Source organism: Copadichromis virginalis, linkage group LG19 (assembly GCF_057382275.1).
Source record: "Copadichromis virginalis isolate Kocher_CV1m ecotype Utaka linkage group LG19, C_Virginalis_male_GT1.1, whole genome shotgun sequence".
In the NCBI taxonomy this organism is placed as follows: domain Eukaryota; kingdom Metazoa; phylum Chordata; class Actinopteri; order Cichliformes; family Cichlidae; genus Copadichromis; species Copadichromis virginalis.
The window spans coordinates 16,665,603-16,685,622 of record NC_140636.1 but is presented as its reverse complement, the minus strand read 5'-3'; the positions used below and the strand labels follow the sequence as shown (position 1 = coordinate 16,685,622).

The following is a 20,020-nucleotide window of genomic DNA, read 5'->3' as shown; positions in this document are numbered from 1 at the left end:
ATGTGGATTTTGTCTGTGATTATCTGTTTGTTCGTTAGTCCATTTTACAAGCATGATTAGCTGTTGGCAATTATTCGCTGTTTGCAGCCTTGTTTACAGTTGGAACATTTTCTCTTAAAGCTGCGTTCTTGTTTTTTTTTGTTTTTTCCATACAGTCGCTGCACTTTCTTCTTACAAACATCTTGCATCAGATTTGGGGGCTTGACAGGGATATCTCTTATTATGCTGCAAGTGCATGTAACAGTGGCGTGAATACACAGTGCCAAGCCACCCCTGTTCACCATAAACCTGCATGTGTAGGGAGGAGGCACACCCTGCATCTCACAAAGTGGCAGCTAAATTAAATCCACATTGTATTTCAATGGGGAAACCCAGTGATCAAAGCCTCTTTGGAATAAATGAGTTTTTTCTCAACATTACCCGTGAGAAATGCCAGCTCAGTCTGACTGAACATGAACCCAACTTGACAGAAGTTCACGAGTTCAGCGATCGCATCATGTAACCAGATATATTTCCTGTCGTGCAAACACGACTAAAGAGGAATACTTGGGCGACTGATTTTCCCAAACATGTCTTAGGTTTTCAGATATTAGTTTGCACCAATACAACTTTAAAAGCTTGAGTAATGAGACGTCAGTGCCTCTGAAAGATGGATATAGCCATGCTGAAATCAGCAGCTGCTGAAGTCATGCTTTAGTTTGAATTATACACATCCCTTTTTTTTATATTATCTTCTTTTTTTAAATTTTTTTTTACAATTTCCATGGAAACCATCTTTATGTGTGATGTATGCTGCAATATTAGCACTTCATATAATTTCTTATTGGCAAATAGTTGAGGTGACTTTCCATTCTTTTGTTTCTAGAGTGTGAGTTTGTGTGAAACAGAATATAAAAGATGAAAACGGAACTAATTTATAAGCCTGGTTTGACAGAACTGGTGTATCTCTCCAGCACAGAAGTGAGATAATAGATAATACAATATTTATTTATTTATTAAGGTCCATCCTCCCCTGTTGCGTTTGTATCGACTCCACAATGCTGCTGCTCTTTTCTGCAGCATGGTGTAACCTCCTTAACCCTCTTCTTCCCTTCAAAAAAGCCTGTTTGAGTTCGTCTTTGAGAGCTTGCCTGCAGCTTTGCAAGATGCAGATGAATAGAGTGATGGCCTTGTAGTTAACAGCATACACACTGAAGCTTTTAGAGGTGGCAGCATTTGGAGTGAGACCAAAGGGCAGGAGCTGGAAAACAAATGTCATTTTACTTGGAGGTTTCTCTCAGAGCACATTTGTATTTGTTCAGCACCGTCGCTTTGATCTAATTTATTGAATTACCAGCTTGTGTTTGCTTGCCTTTCAAGTCCACTCATGTCTGTCTGGACTTGTACATATTGTGAAGACTCCCGAGGACATTTAGTACTTTAGGCCGGGAGCAAATTTAGAAATATGGTGACAATCCTTCTGCTCCTGAAACACGGCGTTGAATAGTGAGCATAAAATGTTGTTGCAGTGTTTCTTAGTTTGTTTCTGTGATAATTGAGATCTGCACATGTGAAACCTTGACCCACTAAAATCAGAGCGGGTCTCCCAAGTCATTCTTGTGCCAAATCTGAAGGCTTTGAAGAAAGCTCTTGTTCATGAGAATAGGGTGGACAGTGCCTCCGGCTGTGGCTGCTGCTGGGTCTGAAGTGTAAAACTGAAATGAAACGGGCATCAGAGGACAGATTGGCGCAATCATATGGACCCTGGGCCCGTGGGAGAACAAAGCAGCCGTGCCAAAAAACTGACGCGGCAGTGATAGCTCTCTGACGCAGTCAGTCATCTGCCCAGCATCACGTCTGAATGTGCGCAGGTGGAGGAGGGCTGAACCTGCCATCTGGAGGGAGTTGGTGGCATGAATGTAAAGCTGTGTTACTAACATGTTCACTCGGTGAGCAACGAAGAGATTCATCAGACATGTATCCATGAAGCTAAACAGAGTAAAAACTTCCATGTCATCTTTGCGCTTTCTTAATCTCTTACCCCATTCTGCTCTTTCTCCGGCTGGTCGCTGTAGGTTTTTTACCCCCTGTAAGTTAAGTTAAGACTCAAAAGCAGAAGAAAATACAGAAGACTTAAAGGGCCAGTTCACCCAAAATCAAACATTTATATTGTTCTGGTCTGTAATGCTGCTGCTGCAGCCACTGTAGTGACTGAATGAATAAATGAATAGAAAAAAGTGAAGAGAAATGTCAGTTTCAGAAATCATGGTTTTAATCTAGGAACTATGTTCTTTCCTACAACCTCTATTACAACAACCTAGATATTTAATATAAGATGTGCTTTGTCTGTCCAAAATATGGAAATATTTCTTAGAGCTATTAAAAATTACAACATGCACAAGTATGTACAGGGAGTGCAGAATTATTAGGCAAGTTGTATTTTTGAGGAATAATTTTATTATTGAACAACAACCATGTTCTCAATGAACCCAAAAAACTCATTAATATCAAAGCTGAATGTTTTTGGAAGTAGTTTTTAGTTTTAGTTATTTTAGGGGGATATCTGTGTGTGCAGGTGACTATTACTGTGCATAATTATTAGGCAACTTAACAAAAAACAAATATATACCCATTTCAATTATTTATTTTTACCAGTGAAACCAGTATAACATCTCCACATTCACAAATATAAATTTCTGACATTCAAAACAAAACAAAAACAAATCAGCGACCAATATAGCCACCTTTCTTTGCAAGGACACTCAAAAGCCTGCCATCCATGGATTCTGTCAGTGTTTTGATCTGTTCACCATCAACATTGCGTGCAGCAGCAACCACAGCCTCCCAGACACTGTTCAGAGAGGTGTACTGTTTTCCCTCCTTGTAAATCTCACATTTGATGATGGACCACAGGTTCTCAGTGGGGTTCAGATCAGGTGAACAAGGAGGCCATGTCATTAGTTTTTCTTCTTTTATACCCTTTCTTGCCAGCCACGCTGTGGAGTACTTGGACGCGTGTGATGGAGCATTGTCCTGCATGAAAATCATGTTTTTCTTGAAGGATGCAGACTTCTTCCTGTACCACTGCTTGAAGAAGGTGTCTTCCAGAAACTGGCAGTAGGACTGGGAGTTGAGCTCGACTCCATCCTCAACCCGAAAAGGCCCCACAAGCTCATCTTTGATGATACCAGCCCAAACCAGTACTCCACCTCCACCTTGCTGGCGTCTGAGTCGGACTGGAGCCCTTTACCAATCCAGCCACGGGCCCATCCATCTGGCCCATCAAGACTCACTCTCATTACATCAGTCCATAAAACCTTAGAAAAACCAGTCTTGAGATATTTCTTGGCCCAGTCTTGACGTTTCAGCTTGTGTGTCTTGTTCAGTGGTGGTCGTCTTTCAGCCTTTCTTACCTTGGCCATGTCTCTGAGTATTGCACACCTTGTGCTTTTGGGCACTCCAGTGATGTTGCAGCTCTGAAATATGGCCAAACTGGTGGCAAGTGGCATCTTGGCAGCTGCACGCTTGACTTTTCTCAGTTCATGGGCAGTTATTTTGCGCCTTGGTTTTTCCACACGCTTCTTGCGACCCTGTTGACTATTTTGAATGAAACGCTTGATTGTTTGATGATCACGCTTCAGAAGCTTTGCAATTTTGAGACTGCTGCATCCCTCTGCAAGATATCTCACTATTTTTGACTTTTCTGGGCCTGTCAAGTCCTTCTTTTGACCCATTTTGCCAAAGGAAAGGATGTTGCCTAATAATTATGCACACCTGATATAGGGTGTTGATGTCATTAGACCACACCCCTTCTCATTACAGAGACGCACATCACCTAATATGCTTAATTGGTAGTAGGCTTTCGAGCCTATACAGCTTGGAGTAAGACAACATGCATGAAGAGGACGATGTGGACAAAATACTCATTTGCCTAATAATTCTGCACTCCCTGTAAGAAATATCTTAAATAAGTAGAATGGTGCTTGGTTAATAAAATAGAATATGATTAAATATCTTTATCAATAGGTTTAAATAAGTTTATATTCCTTATTCCCTTTTTAGCATGTACACTATGCGCACTGTGTTACACAGTTCAACCATTTATCTTGTTAATATTTTGAAACCATATCAAAATCTAAAACTTCGTCATCACATTGTGTTGATTTTTAAAATAGTTATTTCCTTGTTCCGAATGAAGACAGACATGCATCCCTTCAGTGATTGCGATGCATAATTTATGCCTACATCCCTGACAGCTCATTACGGTCTGTAACTGTGGTTCCAAATTTCCAATTCAGAACCACAGCGGGACTCGAGCAGCAGAAATCGATCCGCCTGGTTCTGTTTAAATGATGATTTAAGCACAAAACTGCGCGTGGGCCACTTGATTTCTAATTCTCACCCAGCTCTCCTCAGCAGAGCATAAAAATACTATTTTTATTTGCTGCTGTGTTTTGTGGGGAGATTGTTTTTATGTGTGATGGGCCAGATGGTGTATTTTTTACATTTGAATAATCTGAGGCACAGGTGGAACCCACGGGAAGGTACCTGCCCTGCCGTTACCCACACACTTTTGCTCGTTTGTCTGCTGTCCCGAAAGTTTTGCCCCCAGTGTGTCTGACATAAATAAGTCAGGGGATATTTTTGTTCTTTTGCCAGAGTGGCCACAAAGTTTAAGATGCTGTAAATTTCTCAAACTTGAGCAACGAGTCTGGTTCAGGCAGAGGGGGGCCTCGATCCTCCATAAGGCGCCTCAGGGCATGTGCTACTCTTACGGGAATATTTGCGAGAGAGAGAGAAGCACGCACACACGGAGAGTGATGGATGGAAGGAAAGAAAAGGAGTGGATGCAAGAGGGAGATGGCTCTCGAGAGAGAGAAACTCAAAGAGGAACATGGAGAGCGCCAGTGGCAAAGGGAGAGGAACACGGAGGTGCATATTGTTCACGTTGTCTCCACGCCCCCCCGCCCCCTGCACCTGTCTGTGATATGAATCCTCGCAGGCACATACTGTAGCCATTACTTTCCCAGTTGCTTAAAAGGCTGGAAGAAAATCCACAGGGAGAGAGGGGGAGCTACAGTAACTGTGAAGTGAAATACAGAGAAAAGCGGAAAGTATGTTATGAAGCGCTAATATCATATTCATAACGTCGCATCAAGCTGTGAGCCCAGCGTCAGCCCCGTCCCACCGCACGGTTGTTTCACTGCCGGAGGGGTGGCTTGCTCCTGATTTGAGAGTAGATTTCATTAACAGTGGGCTTGTCAAATAATCAGCCTCACGGCACTCCTTTGCCTTTTTGAATCAGCTGCCTGGCTTTCTCTCTGAACACAATGCTGCATTGATTTTCATACGCTGCCTTTTGACATTTAATTAGAGAAATGTGCGTGTTTGCGCACTTAAAGGAAGGAGAGAGATGCAGTTTTACAGCCCACCCTCCCCACCTCCCTGTTCTTGTGGTCCGCTCGGTTGGAAAATTCATTTCCTTGGAGTAAATAACTCATTTCTCTGCAAAGGGACAGAAGGACCCTTAGGTGTGATAATTTGACAGAGCCGCTGTGTACAAATGCAGACTGCACCACGGAGAACGGAGAGGCACACGTGCAGAAAACCCACACGGCCTCGCTTATTGACTGTATATAAAAGACGGACATGGTCTGAAGCCAGTGCTGAAGTGTCTTAACGGCCAGCAAAAAAAAATTAGTCTGCCAGGGAAGAGGAAAACGACCCTCAACTCCACTTCGGCTATGATCTCAGGAAACAATAACATGATGTTCATTTGCTAAATTGTGGTACCCATCAGTATCCAGTGGGACAACAGAGGAGAATACGCTTTGACAGGTTGGTAGCCTGTAATGTGTATTGTTCCTGTTACATCTGGTTTTAAAAAGGAAAGATGGTGAGAGCAAAAACAGCTCTCAGCCTCACAACGAGGCTCATCGCGGTGCTCAGAACAGGCAGAAACCCTCAGGTTAAAATGAAGCAGTGCCAAAACACAGCAGCCCCTCAAATGATCACATGAAGCTATCCCCGTAGACTCTCATATAAAAAGCATATTTACAGCAGGTTTATGACCTGATCTGAAAAGGTTTAAGTCTCTGTAGTTAACTTGTAAAGCTCTAATCTGTGCATTTTTAGGAGCACTGAATACTGAAACTATAGATTGTCACTGCTGTTCAAAACTAGACATCACGATTGTGTTTTGGAGCATTTTTAAAGCTCTTTAATTATATTAATATGCCATTCAAGATGGCTTTGCTTCAGTTTTTTTAGATTAGCAAGCCTGGTCGCAAATGCAGATTGGCGAGTGGTTGCTAGAGGTGAAAGCTGTGACTGCAGCAATCACCAATAACCAAAGCAATCACGAGTTGTTTTTCTTTGTAGTGCTTTATGCCTCTTTACAACCAGTTTCACGCCAGCAAACCTCCTAGAGCACATTCCCAAGGAACAGGTGTTTACCAGATGGTGACCAATTGGTGTCTAGGCCTGTGTGATGGGGTCTTGGCACTAATTAGCAGGTATTAAGTCACCCTGCATTGTCTCCATAACCTAATTTTGGCTCTTAACAGCCAAGATGGTAACGGCTAACATGCTCAGTTTGAGCCACACAAAGCGGTGGGTTACATCTTACAAACGGGGACGTTTTCCCATGAAGGAAAAACTATACGAGGATTATATTTCACACTGAAAGCTGCTCTTCATTTATAAGCAGCTCATCTGCCTACACAGTAAACCAGCGGATCAGCAGGCAGCGTGTGAGCAGCGTGAGGCTAATCAATAATAGAACAGTGCATGAATGAGTCACAGCAAGGTTACCGTCTCCCCTTTTCACCCACCATCTCCTCTCTGCACCCAGATTCCCACTGAAGTGTTAGTAAGTAGCAGAGAGCTGTACACAGCAGACTATGGAGGAGCTGCCAAAAAGTCCCAATGTAGTAGCTATACAGAAATATGGAGAGGAGCGTTGGAGAGGCAGACAAAAGATAAAAAGAAAGAGACAAAAACACATTGCCGATGCGGGGGTGTGTGTGTGTGAGGGGGAGGCTTAGCGCCAAGTGTCTGTTACTGTCAGAAAAATAGGTGTTGAAAGCAAAAGTGAATAAAAGAAGAAATAGAGGAAATGTTTGTGGTGGATTTCCTCTGACACGGAGGTGGTGGATACAGATCCATCAGCGGTGGCAGCTGTTTGAAACAAACGATGGGACAAAGAAGCAGCAGAAAAGAGGAAATCCATAGGGTGAGCTCCTGTTTGTGGCTTACGTAAGATTTAAAGCAGACTTGTAGATGAGAGGTGGATCAGCTGGGAAGCAGCTGTCAGTTATGGAAAAGGAATTATGGCAATCAATTATGAAACGAGAGAGTGCGTTAGAATAAAGCACTTTTAAATTATTTATCAGCTTCTTCAGCTTCTAAAGGAGACACAGAAACACTTTGTGTTCAGGTCCCTCCACACTCAGTCGCTCTGTTATCCTTCTATAGATGTGTGCATCTGCAAGGACAAGGCCACATGCCAAGGTCTCCTCTGACACATGCAAGGGCAAATTCAAGATCAGCACAAAATCCTGATGGCTCTATCATGGCACATTAAGTATGAATGAGGGCATCGCTGCCAGCTGACCTCTGCGAGCACAGCACGCCTGACGCGCACGCAGCTCGGAGGCCTAATAACACGTTAGCATGGAGGAGCATGCAGCAAGCCACTGCGGCTCCTCCGGTACTGCTGTCAGCTTTGCCCCTGGATAATAAACATGTGCTAATTTAAAACTGTATTATTCTCCTCGCCAAAGTGTTCCTACTGCTTGTTGCACCTTCCATACAAAGTGACTGTTTACATACTATTAGCTGGAAATGAACTAAGTGTTTTAACTTGCTAAATATGAATTAGTAGCAGCGCAGCGAAGCACAAAGTGATTCAAAGAGGAGAACAGGAAGTAAGCAGCACCTGAGGCCTGTACTTGCCTCTTAAGTGCGAGATAACAGTGAAATATGATGTAGCTAACAGGCAGTTTTCATGTTAGTTCAAAAGCATGCAGACTAACTCATTAGCATCCCAGGGAGCAGAACCAGCCCAGAGGCCTAACTCCGAGAGAGGCATTTCTGAGGATTGCAGAGCTGTAATAAGGTGGTACAAATCAATAATATCACACCACAGGGGTGGATGGGAGCTGGAGCACCACCCAGCTTTATGATCTCCCACTCGAAAAAAGCCCCTGCTGTCGGCCCAGGTATCACACTGATGGTGTAGTGCAGAAAGACGGGTTTTACTCATAGACTTCATTTTCAAAGCATGTGTAGAGTACAGGCAGGTCTCACAGCTCATGGTACAGATGTGCTGTATAAAACTAACGATAGGCCTGTGTTGTGATGTGTTGTAATCCTAAAGTCAGCAGATTTTAAACGATTCAGAGATATTAGCCGGTCATTAACCCGTCAGCTCCCTAATGCAAAGTACAAAACAGCTCAACTAACTGTTCAGCGCAAACTTCAGCAGCATCATCAGCAAAAGATGAGATTCAATTAAAAGCATTTTTTCTTTGAAGCAAACTAAAGTATGCAACATTACATAATCTCTACCAGGAGCAGGAGGAGGGAGGATTTTCTTTCTAAGGTCAACAGAGAGACGAGAGTGTTCATTAAGCAATGATGGACTTTATGCATGGAGACTGTGTGTGTGTGTGTGTGTGTGTGTGTGTGTGTGTGTGTGTGTGTGTGTGTGTGTGTGTGTGTGTGTGTGTGTGTGTGTGTGTGTGTGTGTGTGTGCGTGTTTACACAAGTCTGTGTTGTGAAACAGCAAATTAGCCTCCTCTCTTGACTGTGCGCTCACACATGCACACACATTCTGTCCTGGTGAGTTTTCTAATGAAGGGGGGCATTAAGGAGCTGTCACCCTTTACACTGCACAGTGTGGGGTAGACAACTAGCTGTCACTCTGATCATCATCAGGCTAACAATGACACACACACACACACACACACACACATCCGTCATTGCTCAAAGTCACCCCCATCTCTTGGGGAGATGCAGACTGTGAGCTGCAGAGAGTTTATGAAGACATCTGTCTGGTGTTTCATTAGAGTGGACTCTAATGTCATGTGGATATTTAAGACCTGAAATCACGGCCAGCATCCCCTCTCTTTGTCCCCAAAGTGTAATGCAGTCATATGTGAAAGTGGAGCCAAAGACGGGCACAAAGTGACCAGAAGTTGTGGGATGTGAGGACACTCGAAGAGAGAGTTGAACTTCATGTAGCAGAACTACAAGGACATGTTTTTACCCTTTAATCTTTGGGACTCACGAACAAAGAAGACAGTCTTTTTTTCCCAGACTTGAAACACAATAATTCAAAAATGCAAAGCAACAGTGAGTCATCAGTGTATCCAATAGAAGAGAAAGAAACAAAGTAAGTAAGTCAAGGACATCAATGAAAATGTGCGTTTCATTATTTAAGCTCATCCAGCAGGAAAGACATTCCTGATTTCAAAGGGCTTTGCAGCAGACGGCTTCATTTTAAGGAGCAAGGAGAAAGTTGCTTCACCAAGATCCAAAGTTTAGAGGTTTTATTAAAAACTAATAAGCTCTGTGCGAAATTATATGGTTTAAAAGACATGAGACACCAGGTACAGTTATAGCTTTACAGATCAGACTTTAGTCCGTGATCACTGAGAGGAGACACAGAGCCACACCAGCCTGATGCTCTTATCACATCTGCAATATTAAATTCTATTCTCTCTACATGATGTTTATTTCACTCCTTTCTTTCTTTTCAGTTATAGTTTTTCCTTTTTAGTAGTCTCTGTCAGCTGACGACTTGTCAGGACTGGCTTCCCCTGAGAAAACAGGAACTGAGACGTGGCTGTATATAAATCATTAACTTTCACCCAGATTGCATCCTGTGTACGGCCATTTTCAACTTTTGTGTCTTTTCGATTGATCTTTGGTTAGGTGTAAGAAAAAACATGACTTCAAACAGACCCTTTTTTTAAAAAAAAACAGCACTATTAACCACATGTTAGAACGTACGTTTTTCCTCCATTTTTATAACTTCCCATCAGCGACGATAGCAACAGAGAAAATTTCCACCCTGCTCTTTGAAAAATCCCACGTTAAAGTGTGACGATGGGGGTCCTAAGCACATATGTGATGAGCAGCTGCTGTGTTTCTGTCATGTTTAATACTTTCCTCACCCAAGAGTGATTCACTGATGTCCTTGTTCTGATCCTGAGGCGTCATGTAACCCCGTTTTATCGCATGCACACGTGACCTTGCAGGCATTTCAAGGGATCTTTTAAAGACATTTGCCTTGATGAACCAGCCTCACCTGTATTGATTAACAAGAGATAAATGAGTTCCTTTTGCCTCTGATGGCAGGGCTGTGTGACGTCATTCCCAGCTCTTCCAGGGATCCCAGTATTAGTGAAAGAAAAGCAAAAAAACAGGCTTTGTTTTGCTGGGGTCATTCATTCACCCAGTGTAATACCTGTTTTTTGTTTTTGTGGGGGGCGTTTCTGCTTAAACACTAATGCATCTTATTTAGGGAGTCACAAATTTAAGAAGAGACGGGAGAAACACCCTCCAACCGTGTGACGAGTGGGTTGCATAGTTTGTCCACTAGAGGGCACTCTGCAAAGGTCCCAAATGATGAGCTGGTCCGAGCAGTCAGGTAGAGCAGCGGTCCCCAACCTTTTTTGCGCCACGGACCGGTTTATGCCCAGCAATATTTTCACTGACCGGCCTTTAAGGTGTCGCGGATAAATACAACAAAATAAAACTAGTACCGGTACCGAAAAAAAGAAGATTTATTCATAACACACGTGAAAAGACCCAGGAAAACAGAGTTAGCGATAAAAACGATAACAAAATAACGCTGAAAACCGATAAAAACCCTGAAAACCATACATTTCATACCTGAGCCTCAACTCTCGCGGCCCGGTACCAAACGACTCACGGTCCGAGGCCCAGGGGTTGGGGACCGCTGTGGTAGAGCGTAGATGAGTAAAACAGTTTCTACACATAACAAATTTTTGGAGGAAAAACCTTTCAGTTGATACATTAGATGTCAAATTTAAATCACTAAATAACATATCAGAAATATTGATCAGGCTCTTTATTTATTAAACCAGCAATGAGACATGAAAACAGTTTGTGATCATAAAGAAATTTTTTGTACATGTTTATCCTTCAAGTGTACCACCTGTGCCACTGTAATATGTTTTATCATCCATCTCAAGTATATGTATGTTTTAATAACCGTTGATTTTATTGTATTTTTCCACTTTAATCACTAAACTGTGATTTTGCAGTGAGCCGTGAGTAACAGACGTACAGTACAGATTTACTGCTGCAGAAGCCTTTGATGCTGATATTTACTGAAGCCCAAAGCGAAGATGAAACCTGCAGATGAGTCGGTTTGTGACTTGGTGCCATTTTGCAAAAAAAAAAAAACTGAATGAAAGTAACCAAAACTAATCGACATCAGAACAAAGGAAGCAGTGCAGGAATGCAAACTGAGCCTTCAAAGTGTTTCTGTGTAACATAAATTAACCCACTCGGTTATTGTCGTTATAAAATTGGATAATATCGAGTTCTATCTTTTTATATATGATTCTAGATATTTTTGAGCATGTGCAAACAAAGCGATGGTGCACATCACTGAATAAAAGCGGTGTTTTTCTCTCCATTAGGAGCTAAACATTCGTTCACAAGCAGGAGGAGAATACGCGGAAAGATAATGACTTTGATTTGTGATTTCTTCTGTTCCATCAGCCCTCTCAGCCCGTGGCGCCTGTCCCTTAGGCAAACAGCAGACAGTAAACAAAAGCAAATCCACTTCAAACATCCAGGCCCCCCACTCGGATGAAGAGATGCAGTGGGTCTCCTTCCTGTCATCTGCTGTTAGTCGGGCTATTTATCAAAACCTCGGCTGCAGGCTGAGTGGAAGCAAGTAACCTAGAGGCCTGCTTTGGCTCTGCTTCGCTCTTTCTAAACGTGCAGCGTGTCAGGGTGTAAACAAGTGCCGCAGCAGCTCATCATCCTGTGAGGTTTTCCCGTCGAAGGGCAAGCGAGCGTTAACCTATTCAATAACACGCTGACTGTGTTATTACCTGAATTAGATTTATGTCCCATTAGCCTCACTGACAGGGACCACTTCTCCTCATCCTTATTCACTGGTCCTTGTTACAAATATCAATAAACACCAAAAACGGAGAACAGAGAGGGACAGTGACACACTGCATTAGGTTGTTCACCTTAATATTCAGCAGCTTATTCTCTTATTTGCATAAACAAGAATGTAAACATCCCAAACATGTCACAAATTTAAAAATACTCCCTAATGGGACGCACGGTCGAAAATGCCCTTGTTTTCAGTTTCTGACATTTCTAATAGTTTCCACTTTATCCATTTCAGATAGCTGGACCAGATATGATGCATCATTTAGTTGGAGAATTTGTGATTTAATCTACACTCACTGGAAAATGTACAAGCTCCTTGCTTTTACCGAGTTAGACCTCTGTTTAAGTTCTTCCTGGCAGAGATTCAAGGTGCTGGAAACATTCCTCAGAGATTTTGGTCCGTGTTGATGTGATGGCATCACACCGTTGCTGCAGATTAGAGGGATGCACATCCATGATGACATCTGCTGTTCCACCACATCCCATATGTGCTCTACTGGACTGTGATCTGGTGACTATGGAGGCCATGCTCAAGTAACCGATTTGCTGGATTCTTCAACATCGTCATCCCGCTGGAAGCCGCCATAAGAACAAGGCTGGACTGGGACAAAAAATCGGCCCGGGCATTTTGACTAGAGACCGGCCCACCAGGATAAAGATTGAAAATGTGACGTCATTCAAGGGTAAAACCGCAAAGGATTCTGGGAACTTGTGGCAAGAGGTACTAGCGCACGCAGGCTTTCAATTGAAATCAGTTATACAAGCCGACGGGTAAAGAGATCGGTTTTTTTCGGATTACGTCGTTGAAGAGAAATTTTTTAAGCCATGTTTCCGAAGTAAGAGCCGACGGATGGTCTGGATATACCAAATATAACGTCCCAGAACACTCCAGCTCACATGTTAGTCTGCTCCAAGCATTCCCACAAAGGTCAGAGTTTTGTAGTAGTTAATACGTCATTTTTCTTAACATAACTGGTGATATAGGTTACAAGCAAGTCTGGCGCTGAACAGAAATTGTTGCGCTATGCTCCTTTGTTTATTGTGTTTATTGTGCATAAATAGTGAATTGTCCTGACACAATATTGCGTTTCGCTTCTGTTATTACCATGGTACATTGACAAAAACATACTTTTATTCACAGGGTAAAACAGATTTTTTTGTGTATCACCAATTGTCCAGTACGATTACAGCATACAGTATTATTGTCACTGCTACATTTCTGTAACGGGTACCAAAAATTATTTCCACTACTAATTAATTACCGTTGAGCTCAAAGGTTATATTAATAAACGGTTAACGAATGTGTATTTATGAAGACGATTTGTGAGACTGGTAAACTTACCTTTGTTCGTACGATGGTCTTTCGTTCTACTCGGTGCATTTCAAGGTCCTGCACCCATCCGTCAGTAAACTGTACCTGGGCTTGTTGCAGTGACCTGAAGTTACTAAACTTCATGAGTGCATGCACTCACTCCAAGAACCGTGTAATTATAAATCTGAGCGTGGTGAAAGTTGGGCAGCATGCTAACGTCTTTTGTCTCTCTGTGTGCTCGTAAGGGTCTGACCCTTTCACTGCTTTGATTTTTTCCTCGTATCTTTTCTTTGTCTTTTCGTCGAGTCTGTCTTTGTACGGACCGGCATTGTTCTCCTTTTGTTTTGTACATTCCTTTTTTGTGCGGCAAAGAAAAAACAAGAATTTATTGGAACCGGAGAATGAACGTTTTGCGGTGCTGCAAATGCTTGCATTTGATGCGGTACTTGGATTGTTTTGCCACGAGTTCCCGGCATGCAATGCGCGAAAATCACGTGATTGCTAAACAAGGGGGCGGGTACATTCGGCCTCCTCGGCTGTAATTGGTCCAGCCCAGAGTCGATCATGACCAATTGGCCAATCCAACACCTTTCATTATATATACCCTTCCTAAAAAAATAAATAAAAAAATCCATCGGCCCATAGAAACAAAAAATCGCCAGCGGCCCACCGGGCAAATGCCCGGTATGCCCGATGGCCAGTCCAGCTATGCATAAGAAGATGGTATCCTGTGGTCATAAAGGGATTGACATGGTGGCATGTTTTAACAATGTTCGGTTGTTCGGAGGCTCAAAGTATGCCACAAGCAGCAGCCTGAACTGTTGATACAAGGCAGGAGGGATGCATGATACCATGTTGTGTATGCCGAATATTGACCCTACCATCTGAATGTCACCACAGAAGTCGAGACTGAACATTTTTCCAATCTTCTACTGTCCAATTTTGATGAGCCTCAGTTTCCTGTACTCAGATGACAGTACTGTGGTGCTTCAGGAAGTAGCTCTTCTGCCTGTGGGAATCCCAGCAGTTACTGAAACACTCGGACCAGACCGTCTGGTATCACCACAGCATGTTCAAAGTCACTTAAATCACTTGCTGCCATGTGATTGGGCGATTAAATTCGCAAGCAGTTATGGACAGGTTATGGTCCTGATGTGGACCAAAATAAAGAGTAAATGGTAAAACTTGGTTGTATAAGGCCTGTTTTTAGATCAACTAAAGATCTCAAGGAATATTAGATTCAGCAGTTCAAACCAGTTCATAAAGCCAACAAACTAGAATAACAGTCAGGCACTAGATGCAGGTGTAATTATAAATCACAGAGTCATAACTGATTGTACTGACATGAATTCCAGTCAGTTATGGATCTGTGGTGCATACTGATCGTGACTTTAGGGCACAGTTGAACTATGACGGTACGAATGTGTGGCGTCTCTGTTTGAGGGGAAAGAAGAATAGAAGGAGACGTGATCATAAAACAAGAAAGTGAAGAAAAATCCATTTCAGGACAAATCGAATGATGATGTTATTTAATCTCTCACCTTGATCTTCTGATCTGCACAAACGTTCATGTAATACAGCCACCACTGGGTATGTGCTTGTTCAGAACTCGTACAGTAATTACAGTCTCATTCAGCAGCAGGCGGTGGATGCACACACACACGCACACACACACGTACAGCTCACACTTAATTATATAACGAGACAAATTATTATTCTCAAATCTTGTAGCCTGTGACCCCAATTAAACTAGAAGTGTGTTTAGAGCATGAAATATGACACTTAGATGAAAACAAGACTAATACACACACACACACACACACACACACAGACACGTTAGCTGCAGTCACAGTTTGCTGATGGGTCCAACAAGCACACAGAAGTAAAAGATGACGCCATAAACCAATCCCTCCAGACCCCAGTCTTCCCACTCAGCAGCCATGTTGGTAGCAACACCTGACTGTAATTTTGAAGTGCTTGTTTAAAGAAATACAGTGTGAAAAAGTTTACAGGTAGATCTACGTTCCCACCCTCACTATGACCATCACCTTCGGTAACTTTGGTAACTGAATGTGACCGTAAAGAATGAAACTGAGAGTCCAAGCGGCAGAAATAAGGGCTGAAAACAAGTCGCTTGTTGCGCATTGCTTTGAAGCTGACGGCGTTTGTAGTCGAGGTTCCAGCTGCCTAGCTAACCTTCTCATATATTGCTAATCTCCTCAGGTCACATCATCAGTATTCACTTCTCTCATTGGTCACGCCCAATTTGTTGCAGAATGTAATTCACGTTGTATCGTCTTGGTCACAATGTCGTTCCCAGTGTGGATGCAGCTTAAGACCTCAGTCCTGCAGACCAGCAGGTTTGTGAGTGGAAAAATTCCAGTCAGTATGCGAGTAGTTGCTAGAGGTTGCCGGGTGTTGCTAGATGTAATTGGTCACAAAGAGTCTGCTGCAGTATACAAAAACTCCATGTTAACTGCTTTGGTCACTAGCATGTACTTAGAATTGTGACCAATTTCATGCAAGCAACTTGCCAACAACCTCCAGCAACCAGTTGGCCAACAGTTGCCACCCAACTCGCCCACCAATTGGAGTTAGCCAAATGGTCGCAAACCTTTAAGCCTTTATGACTGCTGACTTAGACGTTGAGGATCTTTTGGCAGATAGGAGGTGCTAAGAGCCTCTACTCCTCCACATGAAAATGAGCCAGCTGAGGTGGTGCATTCATCCGACCTCCTGGACTGTCACAGGTGAGGTGTTACCAGCCAAACTCGGAATGAACTCCAGGGCAAACACAGTTTCTCTCTTTCATTAATGAACTTTGACCTGCTTGTCAGAGGATTAAGGTCTTAGCAGGTGAGGTTTACTGATGTTAGAAAATTTAATTAAGTAGAATTCATCTGGCATTAAAGTGTATGTAATGGAGATTTTTGCAGGTGAGGTCACTTATGTCAGAAGAATGTCTGTGAAGTTTGGGAGAGTTTGGACTAGATTTCTTTGAGGTATATCAGTTTCATGTTTCATGGCAAAACATCAAAATTCACCAAGCTGCCGAGGTCACGCCCTCTTATGAAAACTCACTGTTTTGAATGTGACCTAAGACCAACTCCTTCAGGCTTCCCTGAACAAATTTGAGGTTGCTGGCATCAAGCGTCTTGAAACTGTAGCCCAAAGTGTAAAACATGACATTTCCTGTTCTCAGTAGGTGGCGCTGTAACCACTGTCAAATATTGCAGTTGAAATGTGTTCGGGGGTGTAGCTTTATCACGTGTGAGAAGTTTGGTACAGATCGGTCAATGTATGTGGGAATAAGAGCCAATTATAATTTCAAAGCGAATGATTGAAATTCGCTGTGGCGCCACAGAAACGCCCTTAGGTGAAAACTCTAAAGTTCCACTATTTAATATGGCTCAGATCTGTAGTCTAGACTGACGAAATATGGAGCTGATCCGATAAAATCTCTAGGAGGAGTTTGCAACAGTACAACGCCTGGAAATGGCAAAATCTATGCCAAAATGTTACGTTCAATTCAAAATGGTGGTGGTGAGTTGGCACATGGGTCCAATAGACTGTTTGGTATATCTTGGGATGTTACACATGTGTACAAAATTTCATACATTTACGTAAAAGCCCAAGCAGGGGCTCATTTTTCCCCACTTTGTACGGGGCGCTACTGAGCCATTTTGCTGTGCCCAGGTCTCAAACCAGTGAGACCAGTAAATTTTCACCAGGCTTGACGCATGTGCAAAGCTTCATGAGTTTTCAAACATGTTAAAGCCCTCAAAAAGCCAATTCATTTGTCTGGATAATAACAAGAAGAACGGGAGCGATTACAATAGGGCATTCGCACTTTTAGTGCTCAGGCCTAATAATGGATTCAACTGAGCCATTTATTCACGCCACTGAATAAACTTCTGCCATTCTAGTCATTTCACAGAGCTGCTCCTTCGTACTTTAAAACATACAATAACCTTTTCTTCTCTCTCTGTCTTTATCTTTATCTCTGCAGATAGCTTGTCGCCTCCCGTCAATGTGACCATCAGAGAGGTAAAAGCAAACTCTGCTGTGGTGTCATGGGACATCCCCGAGGGAGACCCAGTCATTGGCTTTGCCATCACACAGCAGGTCGGTAACACTCTCTGTCCCCTCTATACCACTGTAACCATTAATGCTAATTACTGTGCTTATAAGCAGTAAAAAATACATATGGAAAAGCATTTAGCAGATTCAGGCAAGTTTTGGAGGGAATAAAATCATCCAAACCTTTTATTTATTGCAACTCATATTACAATTTTACAGCTAAAGATACAACTTTACTAGATACGCCTGTTCAACTCCTCATTAATGCAAAAATCTAAAGTTCAAACTGAGCAGCAGATGGAGTACAGCAGCAGAAGACTACACCGTCTGCCACTCCTGTCAGCCAAGTTCAGGATACTGAGGCTACATTTTACACCACATCACCAAAATTGGACAATAGAAGATTTCAAAAATGTTGCCTGGTCTGATGAGTCTCCTTTTCTGCTGTGACATTTGGGTGAAAGGGCCTGAATTTGGAGTAAAACAACATAAAAGTATGGCTCCATCCTGATTCGTATCAATGGTTCAGGCTCCTGGTGGTGTACCTAATAAAGTGTCCCCTGAGTGTACATGTAAATGTACTATAATGTAGGTACATTCATTAATGCATGTAAAAGATTTCTTGAAGAAACTCCCAAACTAATTCAATTAAGTTGTGGCTTGTCACAGGTTATTGTCTGCCACCTCCTTTCCTGTGTTGCTCCCTCACTCCAAGTCAGAATGCATTATGGGAATCATCAGAGGATACAGCATCCTGTCGGACAGCCTGTCCCCTCGCTGACAGACTATGACAGCTGTGTGACAGGAGAAAAGTCAACATGCAAGCTTAGACACACATCTCTCGCACAACCACGCATTTACGTGGGACAAGTTGCCATCTCGTGGTTGTACAAACACACATATGCACCCGTCCACAGGAGACTGGAGTGACATGTTTGATGGCAGCACTGGAAGCTGGGAAATGTGTGGTTTAAAGCTATAAATAAAAGTTAATAATAAGAAACAATAGCAGAGGACATTCAGCTGCTTTGCAGTTGTTATTGTTCAGGCTGTTCTCATTCACTGGTCATCAAATCCCGCCGTTTTGTCAAAGCTGCTGCAGTCACAGAGATGTATACAATATCAGATGCGGTGTTATTTTAAAGTATGACAAGTTTGAAGCATTCAAAAAGGGTGGCGGTGGTTTTAATCAGTACTGTACAACTTCATCCTCTATCATATAGCGCAAACATCCTCCAAGTCTTGGCAAGAAAGGTAAAAGCATATTCACTCTTTATTTTCTATAACACTAACATGAAATGCACCTGACAATTAAAACTTCAATTCAGAAGTCAAGCACAACTCAAGTGCTCCCAAAAGTCCTTATGGTTCTCCAACGTCTCCCTCCACACAGTTTTGTGTGGTTTTTCCAATGCTAACTGTGCTAGCTGTGGTCGTTGTGACTGTGATTTTAAAACTGTTCCAGGCATCTCTTAACCAGAAACCAAAACAGTTTGCATCCCATCTTAAATCAGCATTTAACAATAAATGTCCAAAACACAGATGTTTAAATCCGGAGGTCAAACATAATGAGTAAGGATATCACTTCAGGCTGAAGACAGATCTGAGAATCAACACAATTTAACAACTTAGAAATGTATTTAAATTTATTTTGTCTGTGTCCACAGGTAATGAATGATCCCCTGTCAAATTTGAATTGTGGTGTCCCTCAAGGCTCTCTCCTTGGCCCTCTTGTTTTATAAGCACACTTCCTCTCAGCGACTGTTTTGCCAACACTCTACTATCCAACAACACCAGCAGCGTTGGTAATCTACTTACCCACTTAATGGTGAAAACTAAACTCACCAAAGATAAATCTTAAAATTTACCACCTTGGCCCAAAATAAGCTTTTTTCATTCAGTCTGCTACCAACCTGGGAGCTGTTTTTGAAACCGATCTCTGTTTCAGCCCCCCTGGTTTAGCGCAACAAGAACAATTTCCAGAATTAGATCATTCTTGTCAGCTGCTGAGTTGCATTTATTTCACCCGCCTTGATTGAGGCTAAATGGACAGATACTTTACTTGGCTTTTATTTGAGCACCGAATGCGCTTTCTTACAACAAGCCTCATTCAAGTGTGTTATTTTGTGCCTAGCTTTCACACGTACTCTCATGGATGCATTTGGATTTACAGATGCTCAGAAGCAGACTACAGTAGCCGGGGATTGCACCACCAACCTCGAGATTAGTAGACGATCCGCTCCTGAGTCATACCAGTCATCATAACTAAAGCATTTCCTTTGGGATTAATAAAGTTGTCTGATACTGATCCTGATTGTGATAAAAGGAGATAATACCTTTTATAACAGCATCAGTCAGAGCTCACATCACCGGCTCAAGCTGATCCAGAACTCTGCTGCGTGAATTTTAACTGGCACCATGAACACATCACTCCAGTTCTGGCAAATTTACACTGGCTGCCTGTTAAATGCCAAATTGATT

The 20,020-nt window shown here is 42.5% G+C and overlaps 1 protein-coding gene across 2 annotated transcripts in view; it reads left to right on the top strand.

Moving 5' to 3' along the window:
• The window catches only part of fndc5a (fibronectin type III domain containing 5a), a 48,045-nt gene that overhangs the window by 6,594 nt on the left and 21,431 nt on the right, over positions 1-20,020 (top strand). For both annotated transcript variants that reach the window (XR_014916719.1, XM_085441436.1), the window contains exon 2: positions 17,469-17,584. Coding sequence is in view for 1 of the 2 variants with exons in the window: in XM_085441436.1 (XP_085297562.1) it covers positions 17,469-17,584 (116 nt within the window). In the remaining variant the exon portion in view is untranslated. The remainder of the gene's footprint in view (positions 1-17,468; positions 17,585-20,020) is intronic.